This window comes from Mobula birostris, chromosome 11, assembly GCF_030028105.1.
Source record: "Mobula birostris isolate sMobBir1 chromosome 11, sMobBir1.hap1, whole genome shotgun sequence".
In the NCBI taxonomy this organism is placed as follows: domain Eukaryota; kingdom Metazoa; phylum Chordata; class Chondrichthyes; order Myliobatiformes; family Myliobatidae; genus Mobula; species Mobula birostris.
The window spans coordinates 69,782,977-69,810,104 of NC_092380.1; the positions used below are offsets into that span (position 1 = coordinate 69,782,977).

At 38.6% G+C, this 27,128-nt stretch overlaps 1 protein-coding gene across 1 annotated transcript in view; it reads left to right on the forward strand.

Annotated features, from left to right (window-relative positions):
- Positions 1-27,128, forward strand: part of ush1c (Usher syndrome 1C) — a 205,519-nt gene that overhangs the window by 170,929 nt on the left and 7,462 nt on the right. The window contains exons 26-28 of the mRNA XM_072271371.1: positions 8,885-8,938; positions 10,763-10,862; positions 26,232-26,341. Coding sequence (XP_072127472.1) covers positions 8,885-8,938; positions 10,763-10,862; positions 26,232-26,341 — 264 coding nt within the window. The remainder of the gene's footprint in view (positions 1-8,884; positions 8,939-10,762; positions 10,863-26,231; positions 26,342-27,128) is intronic.

The following is a 27,128-nucleotide window of genomic DNA, read 5'->3' on the forward strand; positions in this document are numbered from 1 at the left end:
CCTTACACTAGTTTTAAGGGAGTTATTGGTAAAGATACTTAATGACATTTAGAAAAGTATACAGTCATTTTGGGATAGTTGGCATGGCTTTGTACGAATGAAATCATGTCTTCGAAATGTGATGGAGTTTTTTGAGGAAGTGATGAAGATGATTATTAAGTATGGAACAGTAGATGTTTTCTTTATGGACTTCAGTAAAGCATTTAACAAGCTTATCACAATAGGCTGGTCCAGAAGATTAAGTCATATAGGATCCACAATGAGTTGATTAATCGGATCCAAAAGTTGGCTTGGTCATAAAGAGAGTGGATTAGTGCTAGGACCTGCCTTTGTGTAATATGTTGTATATAATATAGGTAGTGTGATTAGTAAGCTTACAGATGACAGCAAAATTGGTGAAGTTCTGGATAGTGAAGAAGATTGTCAAAGGATACAACAAGGCAGTGACCGGTTGGAAATTTGGATAGAGAAATAACAGATGGAGATAAATTTAGACAAGTCTGATGTGTTGCATTTTGAGGATCAAATACAAAATGACAAACTTAATTGATGATCAGTTGGCAAATCTGGAAGCTACTTACAAAATAAACCATGAAGCAGAATTACTTAATAAGATTACTGCCTTACGGTATGAGTATAATTCTATAATGTCCAAGAGTGTTCAAAACTACTGACACAAGTCAGACAGAGGTATTTTGAGCTTGGTGAAAAGCCCCATAAGTTATAAGCCCGTCACTTAAGACAGATGCAGGCCTCCAGGGCCATACATCGTATAAAGGTGAAAGATGGCTTTTTATTGACGGACCAGGAAAAAATTATTAAGTGTTTTGCGGAGTTCTAAGCTAATGTTTACCAATCACAAGGTGGTGCGGATGCTGAAGCTATGGAAGCATTTTTTTGATAATCTGAATCTGCCCACGCTGTCAACAGATTCAGTAAATACACTTGATGCTGATATAAGCCTAGATGAGATCAGGAAGGTAAATTCCTCCCTCCCAAATAATAAGGCAGCGGGTCTGGATGGTTTTAGCATGGAATTCTTCAAAGTATTTGGTCCAAAATTGTCGCTTCTGCTCTTACGAATGTTGAATCACTCTAGGTTAGCTTCCAGGTTGCCACCCACTTTACGTAAGGCCAAAGTCTCCCTGATTCCAAAACCAGGCTGTGATCCCGAGGTGGTTTTATCCTATCGCCCCATTCTGCTGCTGCCCATTGAAACCAAAATTCTTGGGAAAGTCCTGGCCAATAGGTTAAAAGAACACATTTGTTCTATTATTCATCCAGATCAAACTGGCTTTACGCCAAGTAGACATATGTATTTTAATTTGCACCGTCTTTTCAATATTTTATATATAAAGCATGCAGAAGAGGCTGTAGTCATCTCATTAGATGCGCAACGTGCGTTTGACCAAGTGGAATGGCCATATATGATGATTTGGATTTGGACCATCCTTCATTAAGTGGATTGAGATAATTTATTCATACCCATCTGCTTCAATTATTACTAATCAGAATATTTCCTCCCCTTTTGCAATTCATCATGGGACTCGTCATGGCTGCCCCCTTTCTCCGTTTTTGTTTGCAGTTGTCACTGAGCCACTGACTGTTAGCGTCAGACAGGACCCTTTGATATCTCCCATTGACTTGCATGGAAATAAACATCACCCTTCGTTATACACTGACAATGTCCATTTATATATCTCCAGCCCATAAACATCAATACCTGCCCTTCTGATTAAAAATTAATAATTTTGGCAGTTTCTCAGATTTCTCTATTAATTGGGATAAGAGTGAATTAATGCCAGTCACTGCAGTGGTTAATACAGTGTATTTACAGTCCATTCACTTTAAAATAACTTACAATAATTTTTCCTATCTTGGTGTGACTATTACAAAAAACCCAAATGATCTTTTGCAAGTGAATTGGGGAAACAAAGTTGAGCAGGTTAAATGCAATATTGACTTTTGGAAAATACTTCCAATGTCTTTGGTGGGGAGGGTTAATGCAATCAAGATGATCGTACTGCCGCAATTTCTTCATCTTTTCCAGTCAATTCCATGTTTTATTCCTCTGTCATATTTTAAGCAATTGGATTCAATTATTACACCCTTCATTTGGAATTATAAAGCCATTAGAATTACTAAAAAACACTTGTCCAAGCCCAAGGAAACAGGTGGTTTTGCCCTACCAAACGTTAAAATGTATTACTGGGCTGCTCACCTATCCATTCTTGCATGGTGGAAAAAAGGCCCACCCTCTACCTCAGACTCATGCCCAGCATGGTTACTTAAAAGAGCGAATGATTTGTAAGAAGACTTCCTTACCAGCTCTCCTTAATAGCCTCACTGCAGTTAATAAGTCACATTTTAGTATCACCTTCGTGGGTACTATAAGAATTTGGAAGCAGATTCAACTACACATTAAGGCCCCAAAAACTTATATTGACACTCCGATCTGTGACAATCACTCCTTTTTGCCTGACCTGAACGATACTATTTTTTCCATCTGGAAACAGAGAGGCATCTGTAGTGTAGGTGACCTATATTAATGGAAACTTTACCTCATTAGCGCAGTTACAAGCAGTTTACAATATCCCTGCATCTAGTTTTTTTAGATATTTACAAATTCAAAATTACGTTAGGAAATATATACCTAACTTCGAAGTTTTAGACAAACATGAGTCCCTGGAGGCAATAAATAAATTTGATTCAGTAATTCGTAGTGCGGTATCCTATTTTTATCGGATCCTACGTAATGGAGCTCGGGTGAATACTGCAGGTCTTAAACAGGCATGGGTGGATGAATTGGGTATAGAACTGACAAAGGAGGTCTGGAATGAGTGTTTAAAGAGTATACATGATTGTTCGGTCAACGTCAGACACAGGCTTATACAGTTTAAAACACTACATAGACTCGGTTGTTCCAAAGAAAAGTCACACAGTTTCTACCCTGATGTTTCACCAGTTTGTAATAGATGTAAATCTGTGAACAGTAACTTGTCACATTCATTCTGGTCATGTTGTAAGCTTTATGCATGTGCTGGAAAAGTAGATTTCACCATTTCTCTGAGGCTTTTGGTAAGTGGTGGGAACCAGATCCGCTCATAGCCATCCTTGGAGCAACAAGCTCCCTATCTTCAGCCAATAAGTATGAAAAAATGGCTGTATTGTTTGGAATGGTGATTGTTAAGAAGTTAATTCTGCAAATGTGGAAAGTGGACTCAGTGCCTGCGTACGATCTGTGGCTGAGAGAACTGGCAAATACTTTACATTTGGAGAGACTGAGACTATGTAATGAGGACAGAGGGGACATCTTTGAAAGGATATGGAACCCTGTACTGGACTTTCTTACGGGGTGAGGACTGAGGTTTTTTTGGTGCGGTGCACCTCTGCTGTGTATGTTTACTTTTGCCTTTATAGTTTTCTTTCCTTTGCTGCTCAATATGTAATTTTATTTTGCTATGGTTGTGGTTTTTGTGGATGTACCGTATAAAAAAAGATTAAAAATATATTCAAAAAAAGAGAAGAGAAAAAGAGGTCTGGAAGCAGTGGAAGCAGAAACGATAGCAATATTCCCTCTTACTTATCAGGAGCATCGTAGATGAAAGGCCAAAATTTTGTTGAGGATCCTTATCACCCATCCAAAAATCTCTTTGACCAGCTACCATCAGGAAAGAGGTACAGAAGCATCAGGACTAGGACTGCTTGACTGGGTAACAGTTTCTTCCGTCAGGCTGTGAGACTAATGAATACCCTGTGGCCACCGAAGTCTCGTCACTGGGATAGTGAGCTGTTCAGCTTAATGTTTAGCCCTGCTGCACACTATATGCATTTTCGATTTATATTTTATTAGCTTATTTATGGTAATAGATAGATAGACATTATTGATCCCGAGGGAAATTGGGTTTCATTACAGTTGCACCAACCAAGAATAGAGTATAAATAGAGTATAATATTTTGTTTTATGTGGTGTGTGATATATGCATTATGGGTCTGGAGGAACATTGTTTCGTTTGGGTTCATTTGTATACTATATGTGTAGTCAGATGACAATAAACCTAAACGACAAACACATGAATAGCTAGGAAATGTATTAAGTATACAGGCAAATTGAATTAGATTAATTGAGCATCAAGGTTGGCAAAATATAGTAGGCCAAACAACATACATAAAATGCTGGGGGAACTGAGCAGCTCAGGCAGCATCTATAGAAAAGAGTACAGTCAACGTTTTGGGCTGAGATCCTTCAGCAGGACTGGAAAAAAAAAGATGAGGAGTCAGAGTTAGAAAGTGGCGGGAGAGGAGGAAGAAACACAAGGCGATAGGTGAAACTGGGAGGGGGGCAGTGGTGAAGTAAAGAGTTGGGAAATTGATTGGTGAAAGAGGTACAGGGCTAGAGAAGGGGGAATCTAATAGGAGAGAACAGAAGGCCATGGAAGAAAGCAAAGGAGAAGGAGCACCAGAGGGAGAACATAAGAGATAGCAGCAGGAGTACGCCATCTGGCCTGTCAAGCCTGCTCCGCCATTCAATATCATGGCTGATCTGGCCATGGACTCATCTCCAACTGCCTGTTCCCCATAACCCTTAATTCCCCTACTATGTAAAAATCTATCCAACCTTGTCTTAAATGTATTTACTGCTTCATTAGGCAGAGAATTCCAGAGTCACCACTCTTTGGGAAAAGCAGTTTCTCCTCATCTCCATCCCAAATTTACTTCCCCGAGTCTTGAGGCTATGTCCCCTAGTTCTAGTCTTACCTACCAGTGAAAACAACTTTCCTGTCTCTATCTTATCTAATTCTTTCATAATTTTATATATTTCTATAAGATCTGCTTTCATCCATCTAAATTCCAGTAAGGACAAGAGGATAGTCCCAGGTGATGGGCAGGCAAGGAGATAAGGTGAGAGAAGGAAAAAGAGATGGGAAATGGTGAAGTAGCGCCGGGGGGGGGGGAAGGGGGGGTCATCACTGGAGGTTTGAGAAATCGACGTTCATGCCATCAAGTTGGAGGCTACCCAGATGAAATATAAGGTGTTGCTTCTCCAACCTGAATATGGCCTCATTACAACAGTAGAGGAGGGCGTGGATTGACATGTTGGAATGGGAATAGTAAGTGGAATTAAAATGGGTGGCCACTGGGAAATCCCACTTTTTCTGACAGATGGAGTATGGGTGCCAAAGACCTGTTCCTGCAACGTACTTTACTGTGATCTATGTTTAGCATATGAATCTTTGTATTTATTTCTGCATTACTATTAAGCCAAAATGTATATATATTTAATTATAATATTTTTAATTATAATTAATATATAATGGTAGCTCCAGCTGAATAGTTTGTAGTTAAATTGTCTTTGTTCTTGCTGATAAACTGTGTTTATAATCATATTTCAGGATCATTTGTGTGCAGACTTGCTTACATTAACCTTCCCATTTCTAACCTGACTTTCAACCTAGTCTAGGATTTATGACAATATTGCACTTTCCATATTAAGTATATGGAAGCTAACTATATTTCTTAATTTGGTTGAAATCCATACATGGAATGTGTCCATACACTAATTACAACTGAGCACAAATATTCTTAAAATATTTGTTTCTTCTGAATACTAATTCTTAATAACATCATAAAATAAGTCCATTATTTTTTGCTGGAGGAACTCAGTAGGCTAGGCAGCATCTCCGGAAATGAGCAAACAGTCGATGATTCGGGCTGACGCCCTTCATCAGAAACCAGTATTTTTTACTTTGCAGATCAAGAAATGTGTACTAGTTGATAAGTAGCTCCAGAAGAAAAAATGGAAAATGGTGTGTCGCCGATCACACTTAAACAATTTCTCCTTTTCCCTATTTAAGTAAATAATTCACAGGTGTGCAGATGAAGCTCCTGGAACACATGCCAGATTAATAGATTACTCCCTGGCTTCTCTCTGTAGCAACAGTAATGTGTTGTCTTTGCCTGGAAAAGTGATTTGAGCTCCTTTTAGCACAGGGTATTGGAGAACAACTGATCCTATGCTGGGTTTGCTGGTCACAGTGAGGACAGCAGGTGCAAAAACACAAGTGTACTCACCACTTCCTGATGGAGGAGAGAGAATTTCTGATAGATGAGGAAATAAAGCAGTGCTTTTGAATGCTATATTTGGATGCTTCAAAGGCAGATGTGTGAAAGTCAAACAAGGGCAGCCTGTGTGATGTGACAGGTGAAGTTATTTCGACAAAATTATCCGACAGCATTCTTGGCCAGGAATGGATTTGCCTTTTATTAGTTTTAATGAATGGAAGACTGTAAATATCTTTTGTGATATCAGAAAGGGCCATATTTTTAAAAAATAGCTCAAGTTATGTTGGAACAGATCAGCACACCAATTGCATTATTAACATCCTTAGAAATGAATGAAATTTATTCCAGTGATTTCTTTAGCAATAATAAGTTAGGTGTTTTGCAATATATTGACTAACTTTAATTTAGAGTTGTTCATTTCACCTGTCACTATCTACAGGAGAATTGATTGATAAACTATAAACATACTCATTGCCTAACATTCCTTGAAATGCTAGTTTATCTCAATCACTTTTAATCATACCATGTTTTAAAATTCTAATTATTGTGTCAGGAATTTTTTAAGATTACTGAATGTAAATCCAAAACTAATACTAGAGTTTAAAGTTCATTTATTATCAAAGTATGCATACCATATGCAACGGTGAAATTCATCTTTCAGGCAGCCACAAAACAAAGAAACACAGTAGAATCCACGATAAACCCCACACAACAAAGAATGACAAACATCCAGTGTATGAAAAGGAAGAAATCATGCAAAAAATACGTTTAAAGTAAACAAATAATAGAAAGTGAGTCCGCAGCTGTAGTGTCAGTTCAGTGCTGAGGTGAGTGCAGCCGGTCCTGGAGCCTGAATTACTGGTGCTCCCAAACAGAGTACACTTATTTCAAGAGTCAAGGATCAACTTTATTTGCCATATGCGTTTACATGTATTCGGAATTTGCGTGTGGTGTTTTGGTCAGGGTGTGACAGGCTTCAAAAAGCAACAACATTCAATAATTATAAAGAATTATATTAAAAAAGTTAAAGGTATGAATATGGAATAAAATGTGCATAAATACATAAATGCCAACATAAACATGCAGCATTATAAGGGTTGTTAATAAAGTGTTTACAATGCAGTGTAATGATGGAGGTAATAGATAGATGGGGTTGGGGACATGGTTTCCAGAACGGAGCTTTTGGAAAAGGCAGGACAATGATGCTGTGCCTACCTTTGGTGCCAGAAGCTGCTTGCAGTGATGAGAGCTCTTTCCTGTTATTAAGAAGGCAACCCAAGAACTTCAATGGAGTGATAATGTTAAACGTCACGTAAGCAAATGGTTGTGATTTATCAATCAATTTCCTTGCAGGTATTGGCTAAGGAAATGAATGACTCTGAAACAAAACTGGTTTCTATATATTACAATACACATGACTATTACTGCTGAAGAAATTAGCAAGTCAACACTGTTCTTTATTGAACAGGACTTGAGAATGACACTGGCATCCAGCTTCACTGTCCATTAGTCATTTTGGATTCAGTCTGTAGAATATGTATGCTTTCCATTTGACCTCTTGAGCTTCTACGGGCTGCTCCAGTCTCCTCCCATAAGTACAATGATGTGCAATTAATTGGCCTCTGTATTGGTGTAGGCAAATAGCAAAAAAAAAATGCAGCAATAATGAGTATGGGAGAATTAATTTGAAAGGCTACAGGGAGATCGGGAAGATTAGACTGATTGCTCTACTGGGAGTTGGCAGAAAGCCAAATAGTCTCTTTTTGTGCCATAATAAAAAGGGAACGGATCACATTTAGAACAACTCTACCCATGACTTTGAAAGAAGGTGAAACCGAGGGAGCCTTGCCACCTGGTCCTGAATAAGTTCCTTGTGACTGGCCATCAACGATCAACCTCCCAGTTAAGACAGCACATTGATAGTGTTGTACAATTGTGTAAGTTTTAGCATGTCAAAGGTTGCAGCATCAAGAGTCTAGATGTGGCTTTGTTTATTGTTTAACAGACAGTATTGTTTATTATTTACTGTTATATTTTGAAGAAAGGCAAATATACAGTACTGTGCAAAATCTGTAAGCACGTATACAGTATATATAGCTAGGGTGCCAAAGACTTTTGCACAAAAGGTATTTGTTTAAAATAGGAAGGTGATTGGCAAAAAAGAAATAAGAGTATTTAGTTTTATATTAGCTCAGTAGTATAAGTGTTTTGGTAACTGAAAAGACGTAATATACAGTACTGCGCGAAAGTTGTTGGCACCCTAGCTCGCTCCCTCGCTCTATCTATATATATATATATATATATATATATATATATATATATATATACACACACACACACACACACACACAAGACTTTTGCGTAGCACTGTAGAAATGTGTTTCTAGGTTTGCTTATCACATCAATGTAGCTTCAGAAAGGGGAATAAATTTCCATTTCCTAATTCCAAATAACAAGCTATGACACAGCATTAAATTCACACACGACTGTTGCTGTCAGTTGAAAAATTGCAGCACATAATTTTCCTGCAAGAAAATAGAGTAACTGAAGAATTAATAATAGTATTTCTTGCTTTATTTCACATTGGTGATCAGGATATTAAAATAACCAGAGCAATGTGGATCAGTCATAGAAGAATATCAAATTATCTAGGGTTGCCTGTTGATACGTACAGAATTTTAAACATTAGCACATCATAGTTTGTTTCTGATGATTTTTTGGAAAACAAGTCCTGACTTTATGTATTTAATTTTGTCTTCTAAGTTCATAATTAGTATGGCAATAGATGACACTACTAATCAAAAATATAATTTTGTTCCAGTTCACATCTGACCAGATTGCAGGAAAAGATGTTCGCCTCTTAAGAATTAAAAAGGTAATAAAATAGATTATAACATCAGGATTTATTGAACTCCCTAAACAGTGACAACGTTATTTTATTTCCTCTATTGTAATTATTTCTTTCTCCATATTGATCACATCTACATGTTTCAACAAAATATCTTCAGGCAAGGTTCTTTGCATTGTCTTTTATTCCCAATTAATCTAGCACCAAGATTATTACAATATTTTGTCAGCGTAGCATCTATAAATAAATTCCTTGAAATATCATCCAGGTAGCTAGCTGAGAGAAACTGCTTGACTCCAGGCAATAGCATTACTTACTGAAGTTTCATGTTTACTCTATGTACCAATCCAGCTTGGAAGATCAATTTGCGAGATTTCTTTTAAGCTAAGTGTCAGTCTGTGATGCTCCAAGAAAACATAATACCTAATCAGCAAAATGTTACTAAAATTGGAGTTATGTAAATATAATTTATGTTTTTAAGATGATCGATTATTTTCTATGAAATAAAGAGGTGTTAAATCTAGACATAATTTAAATGTCGAAATAGACTTTAGCAAAATGGAAACTTTGACAAGGTCTGCATGGAAGGCTGGTCTGGAAGGTCAAATTTCATGGGATCCAGGGAGAGCTGGCTGAGTAGTTACATAATTGGCTTGATGGTAAGAAGCAGGAACTGATGGCAGAAAGTTGTTTATTGAACTGGATATCTGTGACTAGTGGTATGAAACAGAGATTGGACAATATTCACAGCACTGCCCTCAACAATCCTCATGGTTAATTTAAGAAAACTCATAACAGATTTGTGAGACAGAATTTCCCACATACAAAGTGGGTGCTGACTACCTTAATCTGTCCTTGTCTATCCAAGTGCTGGTAGATCCTGTCCTTCAGAGTCTCTTCCAGTAATTCACACACCACTGTCCTTGTCTTTGCCACTCTTCTTAAATAATGGTGCAACATTCGATACTGGCCAGTCCTCTGGAATATCACCTGTGGCTGAAGATAAAACATATATCTCTGCAAGGGCCACAAGAGTTTCTTCCCGAGCTTCCCACAAGGTCCAAGGATGCAATTGGTTAGGCCATGGAGATTTATCAACCTGAATATGCTTTAAGGCAGCAAAAACCTCATCTTTGGTATTCTGTATATGGTTCAAGACATCACAATTCATTTGCCTCAGTTGCTTAGCTTATCCACAGTAAAAACTAAAGAGAAATAGTCTTTAAAAATCTCACCTAGCTACCATGGCTCTACAGATAGATGGCTATACTGATCTTTAACGGGACCAATCTCTCCCTAGCCACCCCATGGTTATATCTCTGTACATCTCTCTATATAGAAATAAATATATATTTTTTATTCCTATTCTATTCCAACAAGTATATCATGATATACCTGTAGGATAATGATAGGATGGAGCAAGACAATGGTGAAATTTAAAAACAAGGACAGAATTGAATATCTTGCTATTACTTAAACAGGATCAATATAAACCAACTGTGGTGAGAGATAATAGTTTTCATGCTTTTGTCATTGCAAATTCTGACCTAATATTTTAAGTACTTCTTAGATATTCAATGTAAAGTTTAGATGTTTAATGTAAAATATTCCTTCATCTATTCCCAGGGCAGAATAATACTGCAAGTTGTTTATGGTAGAACTAAACATTGGCATTTAATCTTCTAGCATGCCAATTATTATAATGTATGCTTGCTCAAAGGCAATTGATGTTTTTAAAATTTTACATGGACAGACCTTTTGTGTTATTTGAACAAACTTTGTGGAAATTAAAGCCAGTAGAAGTCTTAATTCAATCTTTGAGCGGATAGGATCGTTAATTTTGTTTTACAGGAGGGATCATTGGATCTTGCAGTTGAGGGGGGCATCAACTCTCCACTTGGGAAGATCGTTGTATCTGCTGTCTATGAGGGAGGAGCTGCAGATAAACATGGTGAGATCATTTCTATTACTTGTGATGTTCTTTAGCTTGTCCACAATATTTGGAAAGTTGTGAATTTTAATTTCTAGATCTATGCCTTCTGCACTGCCTCCAACACAACCTATGTTGTCACCTTCAGGGATCCTTTGACTTCCCCAACCACCGATGAAGTCCAGATTTAACATGCAGCAACACTTGCTTCAATTTTCATGTTGTTGCATCACATAAAGAAACAGAATGAGGATTATCCTCTTTTGAATGACTATGGATCTTTGCTTACATTTTCCTCTTAAATATGCTGCTTTTGAAACTACACCTAGATACTCAATTAGAAATTGTATCAATACTGATTGCTCTATAGTTGGCTGCTAATAATTTGTCACCAATTTTAAATGTGGGCATATTATCGGCTGCCTTCCAAATGACTGCTAATTCTGATCCCTCTCTCACTCACAAGATTCAGTCATTCCCTCCTAATCGTCAATGACTCAGTTTCCACCTTTCTGTTGATTATTGTGCTACCTATGGTATTTATTTCCATTTTATATCCGGAAAAGTAGCGCATTTGAAGGACTTATTTCATGCTAGTGCTGCTTCTCTCAATCATTATTAAATTTAAATACAGTTGTATATTGGAAGAGCATTAACCTGAATATGCTAGATAATTATGTCAATATTTATTTTTTCTGAGATAAGAACGTTTAATGTGAATCTATGCCAATCGTAAAATTACTTGGCGATGTGTTGAAATCAAATGAAAACTTAATAACTTCTGAGATTTAAATATTTGCTTTCAGAGCTGAAGGGGAAAAAAGAGAATTTCTGCTTTGAGGAGCTTGAAAGGTCAAAAAAGAGAAGTTCTAAAACAACTGGTGAACACTGAGGTTTAATGGGAGCTAAATTAAACATCAGTTAGGAATAGCACGTGATAAACAGCACTCCAAACTACCGAAGATGAAGCACATCATTAGTAGTGACCTAGTTAATTAGCACATCAGCATACCTAACCAGCATGCAGAGTCTAATTATACGTCTGCAGAGTTGTGTGATTTCTCATTCACTTTTGCTGGCAAAACAGAAACTGCGTTACATCATGGTGCTCCTGCGGAAATGCAAACTTCATGTCATCTGATCTCGGTTTGCTGCTGCACCATCAGAATTCAGATATTTATGCCTCTAGATGATTGTAGTCAGAGGGTCTTGCAGAGTGTCATAGCACTCTAGGAATTCATCCCCCCCATCCAGGTACTTGGCATCCAAGGATGCAACCTTGGGTGAGTTTCAGTTGCTTTTGATCTTGCAGCTACCAAAAACTGCCAGTGCTTTTGTTGTTGCTTGTCATCTAGCCAGCCCGACAGCCGGCAATCGCACCAAGGTGGATCGGTCTAAAGAGGGTGCTTTTGGATTCACAGACGATCACGACTTTCATATAAGTCGCTACAGTCAGCTCCTCTCAGTTAGAATTTCCCACAAGCTACATTAACAATTGTCATACAATTGTGCATGAATAATAGGCCCAGTCAGAGGTATGTGGGAAAATAAGCACCAAGGAATTACTTGAGTAATATGTGGGCATTTGAATGACATGAGCCTGATAGGATTTATAAATTTGGTCTTGAGTTGGTTTTTATTTTGAAATTGTGGCGAAATGGACTCTGTGACCAAATTCAAAGGAAAGTTTAGATGAAAATTGTTAGTAAATAGAAATTTGGGATTAACTGGTCATTGGCAGCCAAGACAAAAAGAGGTTTTCAGGACTAGATCCTCACTTTGCATTGATCTCCTTTTGTATTCTTGTTCATTCATTTCATGCTCCTTGTCCTCCTATACGGTGCCTATAAAAAAGTATTCACCCCCCCCAAAAGTTTTCACATTTTATTGTTTTACAACATTGAGTTACAGTGGATTTAATTTGGCTTTTTTGACACTGATCTACAGAAAAAGATTCTTCAGTGTCAATGTGAAAATAGATCTTTACAAAGTGATCTAATTTAATTACAAATATAAAACATAAAATAATTGAATGTGTATGTATTCACTCCCCTTTAATATGACACATCAAATCATTACTGGTGCAGCCACTTGGATTTAAAAGTAACATAATTAGTTAAATGGTGATCTGTTTTTGGAGACCTGAGTGCAGTCAAGGTGTTTCAATTGACTGTAGTAAAAATACACCTGTATCTGGAAGGTTCAACTGCTGGTGAGTAAATATCCTGGCAAAATCCACACCATTATGACAAAAGAACTCTCCAAGCAACTCCGCAAGTCAGGAGATGGATATAAGAAAATTTCCAAGTCCCTGAATATCCCTTGGAGTACAGTTAAGTCAATCATCAATAAATGGAAAGAATATGGCACAGCTGTAAATCTGCCTAGAGCAGGCCGTTCTCAAAATCTGAGTGACGATTAAAGAAGGGGACTTGTGAGGGAGGCCACCAAGAGACCAATGGCAACTCTGGAGGAGTTACAAGCTTCAGAGCCTGAGATGGGAGAGATTGTGCATACAACAACTGTTGCCCAGGTGCTTCACCAGTCGCAGCTTTATGGGAGAGTGGCAAAGAGAAAGCCACTGTTGAAAAAAACTTGTATGAAATCTTGGCTAGTGTTTGCCAGATGGCATGTGAAAGACTCTGAAGTCAGCTGGAAAAAGGTTCTGTGGTCTGATGAAACCAAAATTGAGCTTTTTGGCCATCAGACTAAATGCTATGTTTGGCGTAAACCAAACACTGCACATCATCAAAAACACACCATCCCTACCATGAAGCATGTTGGTGGTTGCATCATGCTGTGGCGATGCTTCACTGCAGCAAACCCTGGAAGGCTTGTGAAGGTAGAGGATAAAATGAATGCAGCAAAATACAGGGAAAACCTGATGCAGTCTGCAAGATAACCGCGACTTGGGAGAAGATTTGTTTTCCAGCAAGACATTGACTCCAAGCATGAAGCCAAAGCTACACAGCAATGGCTTAAAAACAACAAAGTTAACGTCCTGGAGTGGCCAAGTCAGATTCAGACCCCAATCCAATTAAGAATTTGTGGCTAGACTTGAAAAGGGCTGTTCGCTCACAATCCCCACACAATCTGACAGAGCTTGAGTGGTTTTGTCAAGAAGAATGGGGAAAATTTGCAGTGTCCAGCTGTGCAAAGCTGATAGAGACCTATTCATACAGACTCAAGGTTGTAATTGCTGCCAAAGGTGCATCTACTAAATACTTCTGCAATCAATTATTTTGTGTTTAATATTTATAATTAATTTAGATCTCTTTGTAGAGATCTGTTTTCACTTTGACATGAAAGAATCTTTTTCTACTGATCAGTGTCCAAAAAAAGCCAAATTAAATCCAGTGTTGTAAAACAATAAATCATGAAAACTTCCTGGGGGGTGGGAGGGTAGTGAATACATTTTATAGGTACTGTTTATGACAGAACAGCAGGCAACAGATTGACTATGCACCACTTTACCTTTCTCGACAACAGAATCATATTTTCTCTTTGTCCATGGTCTTAGATTGTGTATAATGGCATAACGTTATTAAAATATGTTGCTGCTTGTGCATTGTGCACTAGAATTATATAGTTAATTAGTTATCCTTGTCATCCTATAGACATCCTTTCATTTATCATATGAAAATGACAGGACGGACTGCCACAGAATGAAAATTCTGTTGTCCAATGTATGAATAGTAGGTCTGCATAAAGCACTTGGTATGGTTATTCAACAACTAGATATAGAATGAGTGGAATTTCTCCTAGATATGTGAATCTCCACATTCAAATAGTAGCTGTAACACAGCCAATAGCATTTGGACAGTAGGGAAGTCAGCAGCTCATGTGAAGTCAAGCGTAGGCTCTGCCAGTTCCTTTCTAATATGGAAGTTAAATGTACTTAGTTTCAGTCAATTAGATGGTACTTGTAGCATCCCTTATGTAGTAGGCAACAGCATATTGCAGGTATCTGCCAGTTCTATTTGGAAGCAACACACAGCCATTGTCAAAGTTGATATTCTTCTTTAAATATACTCAATGACTCGGCCTCCATAGCCATCCATGGCAATGACATCCACAGAATTATCACCCTCTGGCTAAAGAGATTCCTCCTCATCTTTTTTTCTAAGTGTACGTTCCTTTATTCTGAGGCCTTCCAATGTTCAATTGGTTTCAATGAGATCCCCTCCCTCATTCTCCTAAACTCCAGTGAGTACAGACCCAGAGCCTGCTTCTCATACATTAACCCTTTCATTCCCAGATTCATTCTCAGGAATCTCCTCAGGACTTTGTCCAGAGTCAGTGCATGTTTTCTTAGATAAGGGGCCCAAAACTGCTCACAATGCTCTAAGTGTGGTCTGACCATGCCTTATTAAGAGTCGGCATTACATCCTTGTTTTTATATTCTAGTCCTCTCAAAATGAATACTAACATTGCATTTGCCTTCCTTACCACAGATTCAATCTGCAAGTTAACCTTTTGGGAATCCTGCATAAGGACTTCCAAGTCCCTTTGTACCTCTGATTTTTGAATTTTCTCCCTGTTTAGAAAGTAGTCTATGCTTTTATTCTATTTACCAAAGTGCATGATCATGCACTTCCCTACACTGTATTCCATCTGCCACTTCTTTGCCCGTTCTCCCAATCTAAGGCCTTCTGCAGATTCCCTAGCCCTCAACACTATCTGCCCTTTCACAAAACTTTGTATCACCTGCAAACTTGGCCAAAAAGCCATCAATTCTGTAATCCAGATCATTGACATGTAATGTGAAAAGAAGTGGTCCTAATACTAACTCCTGCAGAACACCACTAGTCACCGGCAGCCAACCAGAATAGGCCCCCTTTATTCGCACTCTTTGTCTCCTGCCAGTCAGCCAATGTTCTATCCATGCTAGTATCTTTCCTGTAATGCCATGGTCTCTTGTTAAGCAGTCTCACGTGTGGCACCTTGTCAAAAGCCTTCTGAAAATCCAAGTAAACAACATTCACAAATATTCTTTTGTCTATCCTGCCTGTTTTTTTCCTCAAATAATTCCAATAGTTTTGTCAGGCTGTATTTCCTCTTAAGGAAACCATGCTGTGTTTGTCCTATTTTATCATATGCCTCCAAGTACCCCAAAACCTCGTAATGGACTCCCAACCACTGAAGTCAGGCTAACTGTCCTATAAATTTCTTTCTTCTGTCTTGCTCCCTTCTTTAAGAGTAGAGTGACGTTTGCAATTTTCAAGTCTTCTGGAACCATATCATAATCTTGATTCTTGAAAGATCATTACTAATGCCTCAACGACTTCCTCAGCTATCTCTTTTAGGACCCTGCAGTTTAGTCTATCTGGTCCAGGTGACTTATCTACTTTCAGACCTTTCAGTTTCCTAAGGACCTTCTCGCTAGCAACTGCACTCACTTCTGCCCCTGGCACTCTCGAAATCCGGCTAGTGTCTTTCACAGTGAAAACTGATAGGAAATACTTATTAAATTCGTTTATCATTTCTTTGACCCCAATACTAGTGTCATTTTCCAGCAGTCCAATATCCACCCTCACTTCTCTTTTACTCTTTATATATGTAAAAAGAAATCTTTTGATATCCTTTTGTATTATTAGCTAGCTTATATTCATATTTCATCTATTTTCTCCTTTTGGCTTTTTAGTTGTTTTCTGGTTTTTAAATGCTTCCAATTCCTCTAACTTCCCATTAATTTTTGTTATATTATATGCCATCACTTTTCATTTATGCTGTCTTTGACCTCCCTTGTCAACCATGGTTGCCTCATTCTCCTTCTAGAACATTTCTTTGGAATATATCTATCTTGCACCTTCCAAATTGCTGCTATGCACTCTAGCCATTGCTGTCTGCTGTCATCCCTCATAGTGTCATCTTCCAATCAATTATGGATAGTGTACTTGGCCATAGTGTTTTTGTGGCAAGATACAGAAGTAGATTGCCAGGCCTTTCTTCTGCGCAGGTATTGCTGCTGCCCAAGTTATAACACAGCCAGATTCAAACTCAGAATCATTCACCTCAAAGTCCAGTGCTGATGCCACTACACCACTGGCCACTCTACTGCAATACTGATACTGTACATCTGACTTTAGTTTCTACCTCTAAAACTGCAGGGTGAATTCTATCAGATTCTCTGTCTCCTAACTATCACCGTCTCCTAAGGATTCCTTTACCTTACACGTTTACACATTCAGTCTCACTACACAATGCATCGACTTCTATACCAACTGCCCCATCCCCAGCCCTATCACTCCTGTTCCCATCCCTCTGCCATTTAAGTTTAAACCATTCCCAAAAGCCCTAGAAAAGCTGCTCGCAAGGATATTGGTCCCCTTTGAGTTCAGGTGTAACTAGTCCTTTGTGTGCAGATCATACCTTCCCCAGAAGAGATCCCAATGATCCAGAAATCTGAAACCCTGCGCAGAATCAAATATCGCTATGATGATTGTACGTTCTAGTATCAATTGTTTGTCGACAATAAAGTATAAAGTATTTCCTCAGTTGCTTATTCACCTTTACTATCATCCTGTTCCTGCCCCAACTAGCACGTGGTACACTGGGAATAATCCAGAGATTATTACCTCAGAAGTCCTGCTCCTCAGCCCCTTCCCTAACTTCTTATACTGACCACATAGGGTTTCTTTCCCTTTCTACCTCTGTCATTGGTGCCAATGTGCACCACAGTCTCTGACTGCTCACCCTCACCCTTGAGAATCTTCTGCAGCCTCTCTGAGACATTCTAGACCCTAGCACGTGGGAGACAACACACCATCCTGGTGTGTCTTTCATAACAAAAGAATTTCCAGCCCACCCCCCCCCCCACCTTACTATCATCTCCTGTCACTGTTGCTCTGCCTGATTTTACTCTTCCCTGCTGAGACTCAGAACCAGACACTGTGCCACTGGCCTGGCTGCTGCTACTGTGCCCAGATAGGTCACCTCCCCCAGCAGTATCCTGAGGGGAATAGCCACAGGGAACCCATCACTGACTATTTACTTCCCTTGCTTCTCCTGGTGGTCACCCACCTACTAAATGAAGCCTGCACTCTGAGTGTGACCAGCTTAATAGAAGTCTCATCTATGAGGTTTTCAGCCTCCTATTGGTCCTGAATAGAACCAGCTCGAGGCCAGTTCCTTGACTGTGTCAGGCAGGAGCTGAGGCCGAATGCACTTCCCGCAGATATAATCATCAGGGAGACTATTACGTGCCCTGCAATCCTACATAGTGCAGAAGAAGCATCCACTGCTTTAATTACCATTCTGCCCACATTTGTTATACTTTTAACTTTTCAAGCTTAAGTTCTAGCCTGCTCCTGTTCTTGCCTAACCGTCTTGAGCCAAAGCCTAATCACTCAAGCACTGGCCACTCCAACAATAGCTGCTCAACTTACACCTCGCTTCTTTTTATTGGCCCTTGCCGAGTACCTAAGAGAGCGTTATGATTGCAGCCCACCAAAAAGTTCTGAAAGGGCCTTGAGCTGTTTTTAAACTTCGTGCTGCCTCACCAACAAATGACTCAATTTGTAGCATATCTCAGTGAGAACATCTTTACTGCAACACACCTTTGAGCAATTGCTCCTCACAGAGGGTCCCGCGTAGATAAAAGGCTACAGCTGAGAACTTATCTGTCTCTCCTCCTAATTGTTCATAATATATCTTGTTTCACCATGTGTGTCATCTGCTCATTCTGCCTGCCATACTGTATCTGAGGGGAGTGTCTATAGAGTAATGGTTTCTGGAACCGGCTCGTGCAGTAGCTTTGATCAAAAGAATCTCCTTCAGTTCCAGCCATACTACTCTCTCAGCATCTTTGAAGGACTTGGGGGAGTAAAAAAAGTTAATTCAAAGCAACCCTCAGTAGATTTCAATCAGCAGCCAACATACAAATGGTTGATGAAGCCATTAAAATAGCTCTGATGGACATCTTTCCTATTGCTGATCATGTGTCTGGCTGTGCAAGATCCACAGATGGTGTTAGTAATTTGGCTGCGGCAACATCAAATCAGCATCAGATGTTGGTTGTCATCACAATCTGCCTACTACACGTACATCCAGCTGCAAAGCAAGCGTCAACCCACTTTCCATTTGGCAGTCAGTGTGACTCACACAACAAAAGTGCAACTGTGTTGAACACTATGTTGAAACAAACCAGAGCTCCCAATGCCAAAGCTTTTGCAAACTTGAGTTAGCAGATATTAACTTACCTGGAATATCCAGTTGGCCCAATTTACATTAATCCTTTCTTTAATTCAGTTCAATTCTCAGCCTAAGACTTCAACAAATTTTCTCTTACACTGCTTTTATTGTGATTGTGTCAAAAGACCCCTGAACAGGTTAAGCCAAATTTGACAACGTTGCAAGTAAAACCTAAGCTGGATGTGTTTGAATTCAAAAGCCATACCAGTGACTATGATCTACTTCTGTTTCAGAGGAGTCCAATATTTTGCAATTAGATACGTCTGAAACCAGGCTGACCTGCAGATGACAGTGCAGTAATGTAAACTCTGATATGTTAAAGCAAAAACTGTGATACATATTAAAAGCAAGATGCTCTGTATTCACAAAGGGGAATATCACCCAAAATATTGCACCAAACCAACAGTACAAATTTAAGCTTTCAAATATATGAATAAAGGGACTACATAAATAAAATAATATGATTCTTCCATAGTTCCAAGGTTCTTTAAAATTCCTGACATTCCCTTTGATTCTGCTACCTGAATCGTCTGCATCTCTTATTAATAAACCTTTCCTAACATGTAGGCCAACAAACATGAATTCTCAAATTCCTCCATGGCAGGGCTCCAAGAGGATCACAACCTTGTCACTGGGTTTGAAGACTTGCATGCCTCAATGACCCAGAGTGCTATGTTGGCTGGAGTCGTGGCTTTATGCTTTGCCGCTAGGTAGGATCACCCCTGCCGAACAGGTCAAAGGGGAGAGACCCTCCAAGTTCAGAGCTGACAACCCTGACTGGTAAAATAAAATTGTTACAGAAACAGCAATGAAGAGTCCTCTCACATCTGAGTGCAATGGTATTCCTGAGTCTCCATCTGGGATTTGCATAACTGACAGCAGTGAAAAGCAAGAGGAAGCTACTGACATGATGAAGGAAGACCTGAACACCGTCATAGATGGAAGACATTTATTGCTGCCCTAAACACCAGCGGCATAACAAGCAGTAACTAACAAACTCTATGGCAGGGCTGTGGTGAACCAAGTATGTCACATTGCTGCCGGATGAACCCGAGATTTATAGTGGCAGGGTCTCTCGGGAAGTTCAAGTCTTGCACATTCGAAGTTCAAAGTAAGTTTATTGTCATTTATATGAATGGCTCTAGGGGGTGGCTTGGAGTACCAATCCAACCATCAATGCTAATTACAGTAATCGTTCTCTACAGGAGCAAAACGTATTGATTTATACTCTACTTTTGAGCAGAAGAAAAGCTTATTGCTTTAATTTGGTCATTATTCTGAGGCTCCAATCATCCCAGTTCTATTTGTGATCAGATCAGGCTTACTGTTAGTATTCCCTTATTCCATGTGCGTAGTCTACTGATGTTGGCTGCAGAGCTCACACATGATAATATGTGGTGTACACTGGAATGACAGGATGAATTTATAGAAAGTTGACTCTAACCTTTGGAATTGTATGCTACTAAATAATCTGAATCAGTTTTAGTATCACTGACATACTATATATTGTGAAATTTGTTTTGCACCAGCAGTACAGTGTAATATATAAAAATACTATAAATCATAATATTTATATAACTAGGTAGTGCAAAAATAGCGAGGTAGTGTTCATGATTAATCAGTGATGAACGACAAAAAAACTATCACAACATGTCTTTTGAGATATTATATTAAAATGAAAGCATAGATCACTGGACACTTGAATTGGAGACATCTTTCTGACTATGCTCATGACATTATTGGTTTCTAATTCCTTTCATTTATGTAGTGACAGCTGATAGAGATAGTGTTACAAGTAATGAAATCAACCATGTTTAAAATGACAGGTAGTAGCACAGTATTTAGTGGACATTAATAGTAGGTATTATATTTCTGTATAATTAACTGCTTTGTAAAAAGTCACAATGCATGAAGTAAAATTTATGCAGCATACATTGCCTTTAATAATATAGTTTCCAAGTGTTCATGCTTTGAATATTATGACAATCTCACTAGACCCTTATTTGGTAGTGGAATTATTATTTTTCATTGATAAGGACATGTAAAGTGAAGCAAATTTCAAAGTATTATTGTGCCTCCAACTCCCCACCCAACCCACAGGGGACTCTTGAGATCGCAGCATGCTTCGTAATGCTTTCTATTAGAAATATTTGGGTTAACATTTGGAGAAAGGCTCTGCAAAATAACTGGACAATTTTAAATTATGAACATAATTATCTTTAAATTAGAAGCCTAGTCCCATAAATGGATTCTTATTTTATTCTTCTCTTTACTAAAATCAATGAAAGCTTACTTTTTGTATTTCATCTTCTTTTGAATTAACTCTGGTAATGGAATGTATAGATAATAATAAATATCTTGCAATTTCATTATATTTTGAATCTGAGTTAATGTACAGGAATGACATTTATGAATAAATAATGGCAGCTGTACTTGTTCTGTTATGACTTGAGGTCATTCATTGGGATCTGGCATTAGTTCAAACAGGAAAGAAACAAAGAAAGATCTGGCAAACAGCAGAAGTTGCCTAAAAGTCAATGAAGTATTGTTGGTTATGGTCACCAGAGTTTAATGAATATTGATCTATTCTCTGGTTTTAGTCAATGACAATGATTTAATGTAAAAACAATCCTAATAATAGTGCTGAAATTAAAGGTTCTTGTGCAAGAATGCTATTATTAGCAGCTTAACACATGTCTAGAAGAATTGTCTTCAAAAATGGCCAGTGGTTTAGGATCATCATTCATTATTGACAGTACCATGGGAAGATGGTGTTGAAGAAGCTTATGAGGGAAAAAAGACCAAGTACTCTGAACTGGCAACTGAAGCTGCCCAGAATGGCTGGAGTACTAAGATTTTCCCTGTAGAAATGGGATGTAAGGGATTTGTAGCTACATCTACGACCAGTCTGTTGAAGAAGATGGGGGTGAGGGGTTATTCACTCCAACAAGCAATCAAGTCCTTGTCAAATGCAGTAGAAGAAAGCAGTAATTGGATTTGGATTAAAAGGAACGACAACAACTGGGCTGCAAGATGAAGACGGGAGGGTATGGAACTGAGGGGGGTGTATCTGGGACGCCAGGTAGCACCGTTGAGCCTTCTGGAGATGTCATGGGCTTATCAACGAAACGTCAAAGAAGGAGGGTGCCCACCTGATGACCCCGTTGACGTACCTACCCTTTTTGACACCACTCCAAGCCCACTGCCAACATCGAGAGTGCCAATTTATCATAGAGATTGAAACATCAAGTTCTATTAGCTCTAATCTACTGCTTGAGCCTTCATCCTAATGGGCACCATGGCAGGAAGTTTTCTTCTTCAAAGGAAATGTGAGAAATTCCTATCATATCATTTGTTTAAAGATGCTGTCCCAAAGCATGAGTGAAATTAAACTGTGAGCCTCATCAATGAATTCTGGGGGCTATAGATGCCTGTCAAATGAACTGGTTCAGCTTGCTACCAGATGTTTAAAAAAATCAGCCTACTCAGTTGCTGAGCTGCTCTGTAGATAACTGTTGTCCATTGTACTTCATGTATATTCTTACATGAAGGTCATAAGAAGGGGAGCAAGGCATTCATATCCCAGCTTGGAATAACAACAGTCTGCTTTATTTTAATCAGCCATTGGCTAGGAATTCTATCACAGACATTTTTGTGCATTAAATGAATGGTGTGCACAGTCCAAAGTATTTTTTTTAAACTTGGCCCATAGTTACTTCACAAACTATTTTTTGTGCTTTATTCTCCTTTAAGAATATTAAAACCTAACTTGAAGATATTTTACAGACAGCATCTGTGTGTGCAAGTGCTTTTAAAAGCACTTGTCTGTGGCAGCCTCAGCCCATCAATCCTTACAGACACCTGCCAATATCAGTTCATTTTTACCAATCCTTGTTTTTTTTTTAAATTTAAAATAATGTTCTATGTGTGTGGGATTACTTTGTGCATATTTCACTGGTCTCGTTATGCACTCCTCCTCATTTAGATGAGTCATACGTTTTGACTTTTTGGTTCTGTTTTTGTTGTTGAATTAAACTGTGTATGTAAACAATATCATTGTGTGCAGGAATTACAATGAGCGAATAAAATTTGCCTGAGGGTAAATCATGGCAGGCAATCTCTGGTGGATAGCAGCTTAACAGAAGTCAGTACAAACATTTGATATCAGTAACAAAACACTTCATTTGTGAGTGACCAACACTAAAAAGTCAGCTGCAAACAGGTTAATTTTTTTCAGCTACAGCAGGAGGGTGCTGCACTATTTGATTTTGACCTCAGGTTCTTTCTTTGTAGAAATCCCATATTCCCCATGTGACAATGCGGTTTTCTCCTGGGTGCTCTACTTTCCTTCCCCATTTTACAGATATGCTTGTAGGTTAATTGAATGCTGTATAGACAGGTGACAAGGTAATTGATCTGGGTGAGGGGAAATTGGTGGGCATGTGAGATGGAATATGTAACAGGGAAGATTAGACTGATGAGAACGCTTTGAGATCTGGTAATGGCCCAGTGGGTGAATGTGTAATTGCTGTGGTCCCTTTTAAGGCCTACCATATTGCTACTTACTTGGAACTATTAAACAGTGTGTGTATGGCACATCTCCCCTGCTGATGCCAGATATTGATCAGGGTTCTCTGAGTGTCAGGCTATCTAATTTCATTTGCAGAGCATCTATTTTGGATATCTGAATATTATTAGCTTTCAATTTGTCTGCTTGCACTATCCTAGGGAAATTGAAAGGTATTGATTACTTTCTGGGAATTGTACAAATTTCATAGTACAGTAGAATAACCCAGTCATTTTGTGTGCTAAAATAGGACTGCGGCTTCGTTTAATTATCCTTTATATTTCAACGTAATACAAGGAGCATGAATTTGTGTCTTGCTACTAAATGGAAAATTGTTTTCCAGTTTTTAAGATGAGAAAGTGGTTAGGAGAAATTCTTTTACTCAGACTTGTAGAAAGGGATGTTTTAGTATTATAGGTAATTCAGATGAAGTCAAGTGAATCTTTTATAAATATTGAAACAGGAGGAAGTTATTTAACCCTTCAAGCGTGTTCTAACATTCCGTGAACCTTGCTCATTTCCATTTATTGTGTCCCTTACTTATCAAAAAGCTATCTCAATTTTTCAACACAGTTCAGGTTTAAAGGAAATTTTCTAATGCAGAGAAGGATATACAGTATACCTCTCGTATAGCATCAGAAATAATTTTGAATAGCACCAACACCATGCTGACCATGAGCTGAACGATTCAACTGTTTCAAAATGGTGGACAGAAGTAGCCTTCGGTGTTTCCCTCTTTTAAATTTTTTCCTTCCTGACGTTTGTCAGATGTCCAAGCTTACAACTTGTCACATGAAAGGTCGTAGTGCTGGATTACCGACTGCTAATGCATGGTGGAAAATGTTTAGACGAGTGATGGAAAAGTCTGAATAATTTATGAGTAAACTATCTAATGAAGTGTTTAATTACATCCTATTCAGTTAGCCTTCTGTTTTATTTAAAGAAAAGTAAAATCAGGTAACACAAAATAAGTGTTTTTTTTTACCTTTGATATATTTGAATGTTAGAAGGAAGAACTGCTTACCCAGGTGTACAATACCACTATTATAATAGTGTTTTGGACTAACATGCACCACATGAGCATCATATCAAACAATGCACACACCACATGAGCATTTGCACCAATATGATGCACATTCTTCTCCCACCACCGCTCTCGCTAACACAGACACACCTGCTAACAACCAGGCTGAAAACACCACATCATACGCTGCACCCAATCGCCAACACATATCCACACCAACACAATCTGGACCATATCCAACACAATCTGGGCACACCCGTCCGTATAAACACCTACCCACCCATATCTAGGAAAACACAGCAGTGCAGTTAGTAAAGCTGCCGCCTCAGAACTGTAGTGACCCAGATTCAATTCTGACCCCCAGTGTTGTCTATGTGGAGTGTTCATATTCTTCCTTGTGCAATTTCACCCTACCATCCAGATTAGCACAATTGAAGTTTGACATAGACTCAATGGGCCAAACAACATCTTTTGTGTGTACTCTATGTAGATAATACAGGACATTTGGCTATTTCTTTCTTCACTGGACCAAATATACACTTACGACTGGATAGAAACCCATTCCTTTCAATTGTGTTTTGCCTCTGAAATCCATTCCATAGGTTTCAACAGACAGGATTTTGCGAGGGCATCCAACATGCTGACGATTCTATATAATGTTTAACACTGCCAGCTGCAAAGGAACTTTCAGTCAATCCTGTCATATGTTTAAGCTAGTTTTCAGATCCAGTAAGCAGATCAAAACACGACCTGGATCTGTATTCTCTGCTAAGTGTGGATTAATATAAACTTGTTTGTGATTTTGCACAGACGGGGAATATTTAAAGTAATAATTAAAAGGCAGAAAACCATTATTTTCCTCTTGAAGAATATGTATCTATTGCATATTATTGTTAATTAATCATATGTACATCTATTATTAAAGCCAAGGTTTGAAATGTTGCTGTGTTGCTTCTCAAAAATGTGATGGCCAAACTGTAGTAAAACTCAAAGTTTCAAATGTATTAATTGGGATACTTCTCAAAACCTTACTTTGTCAGGGCCAGTGAACATTCTGTGAAAACTATAAAGAGCTATAAAGCCTCACCTGAAGCAGTAATATGTAAAACATGAGAATAGATTTTAACTTTTGGGCAGAACCAATTGTGGATTATTACAGCATTGAAGGGAATGAATCCCTAGAGCTTGTGGAAATAAATGGAGCCAGTGAGTCACCTGCACCCATGTGCTGCTCAGCTGATTTTAGGATTGTGCAATATCAGAATTCAAGGGATGCCACAAAAATATTTTAAAATTTACCTTTCCAGCACCTCCTAGGAACTTCCCTGGTGGACTAGGTCTGATCTGATCACTTCTGGCCAAAATTTGCATTCACTTCCCAACGTGTGCAGTGCAGCATTGCTTTTGTATTGTAAAAGGCAACTGCTGCAGTCTGAATTAAGAAAAGCTGAACCAATGTATTCTTCAGGAAGCAGATTAATCTATACTTGAGGTTGGCAAGCTTCAGAGAAATTAGGTAAAACAGTGGTGTATTCAGTTCTTAGAACATAATGCTTTTCGTCCTTGAAGGCAGCATGTTATTTTCCTATAATTTCTTTTTTTACAGGCGGTATAGTGAAGGGAGATCAAATAATGGCTGTCAATGGGAAGATCCTCATCGATGCTACCTTGCCTGAAGCTCAGACAACATTGGCAAAGTCATGGAATAGCGGTGGTGTAAGTATTTTATCCATTATGTTGGTTTGTTTACTCTCTGAGCAAAAAAAGAAACCGGTAAAATAGATCTAAGATATTACTCAGACACTAAGTTTATTGTGGTGTCTTCTCCAACAAAGAGAAGAAACCATAATGAAGTATTTCAGTACCATTATCCAGAGATGTTAATCTTTATCTTTATGTTGACAATGAAAAAATTTAGGTTCACTTTACCCACAACTTTTCCCTATCTCTTTATCTCTATATTATCAATCTAATACCCTACATTACTGTGAGGACAGCACAGTAGGTGTAGCATTTAGCGTAATGCTATTACAGCGCCAGTGACCCAGGCTCAGTTCTGCCGCTGTCAGGAATGATTTTGTACATTCTTCCCGTGACCGTGTGGGTTTATTCCAGGTGCTCCAGTTACCTCCCACATTCCGGTTAGTAGGTTACATGGTGTAATTTGATGGTCTGGGTTCATTGGGCTGGAAGGGCATGGTACTGTGTTGTATCACTAAATAAATAAATAAATAAATAAACCCAGCACCTTTCAGGTGTCCTTCAGCACTGCGGTGATCTTTGAGGTGCAATTTCTGCGGTAATGTGGGAAAAGCTACTTTTCCAACATTCTGTTTTAGCAGAGCTTTGCCAAAAATTGGAAGGATTGAAAGCACATTGTGAAGGGGGTGGCTTCATCTTTATCTTCTTGATTACACTAACTGCTTTCTTGGACGTCACTAAAGTAGCATGTTTACAATTTTCAATTCTGTTTGATGTCATGCTAAGCTTTTCATTCCCAGAC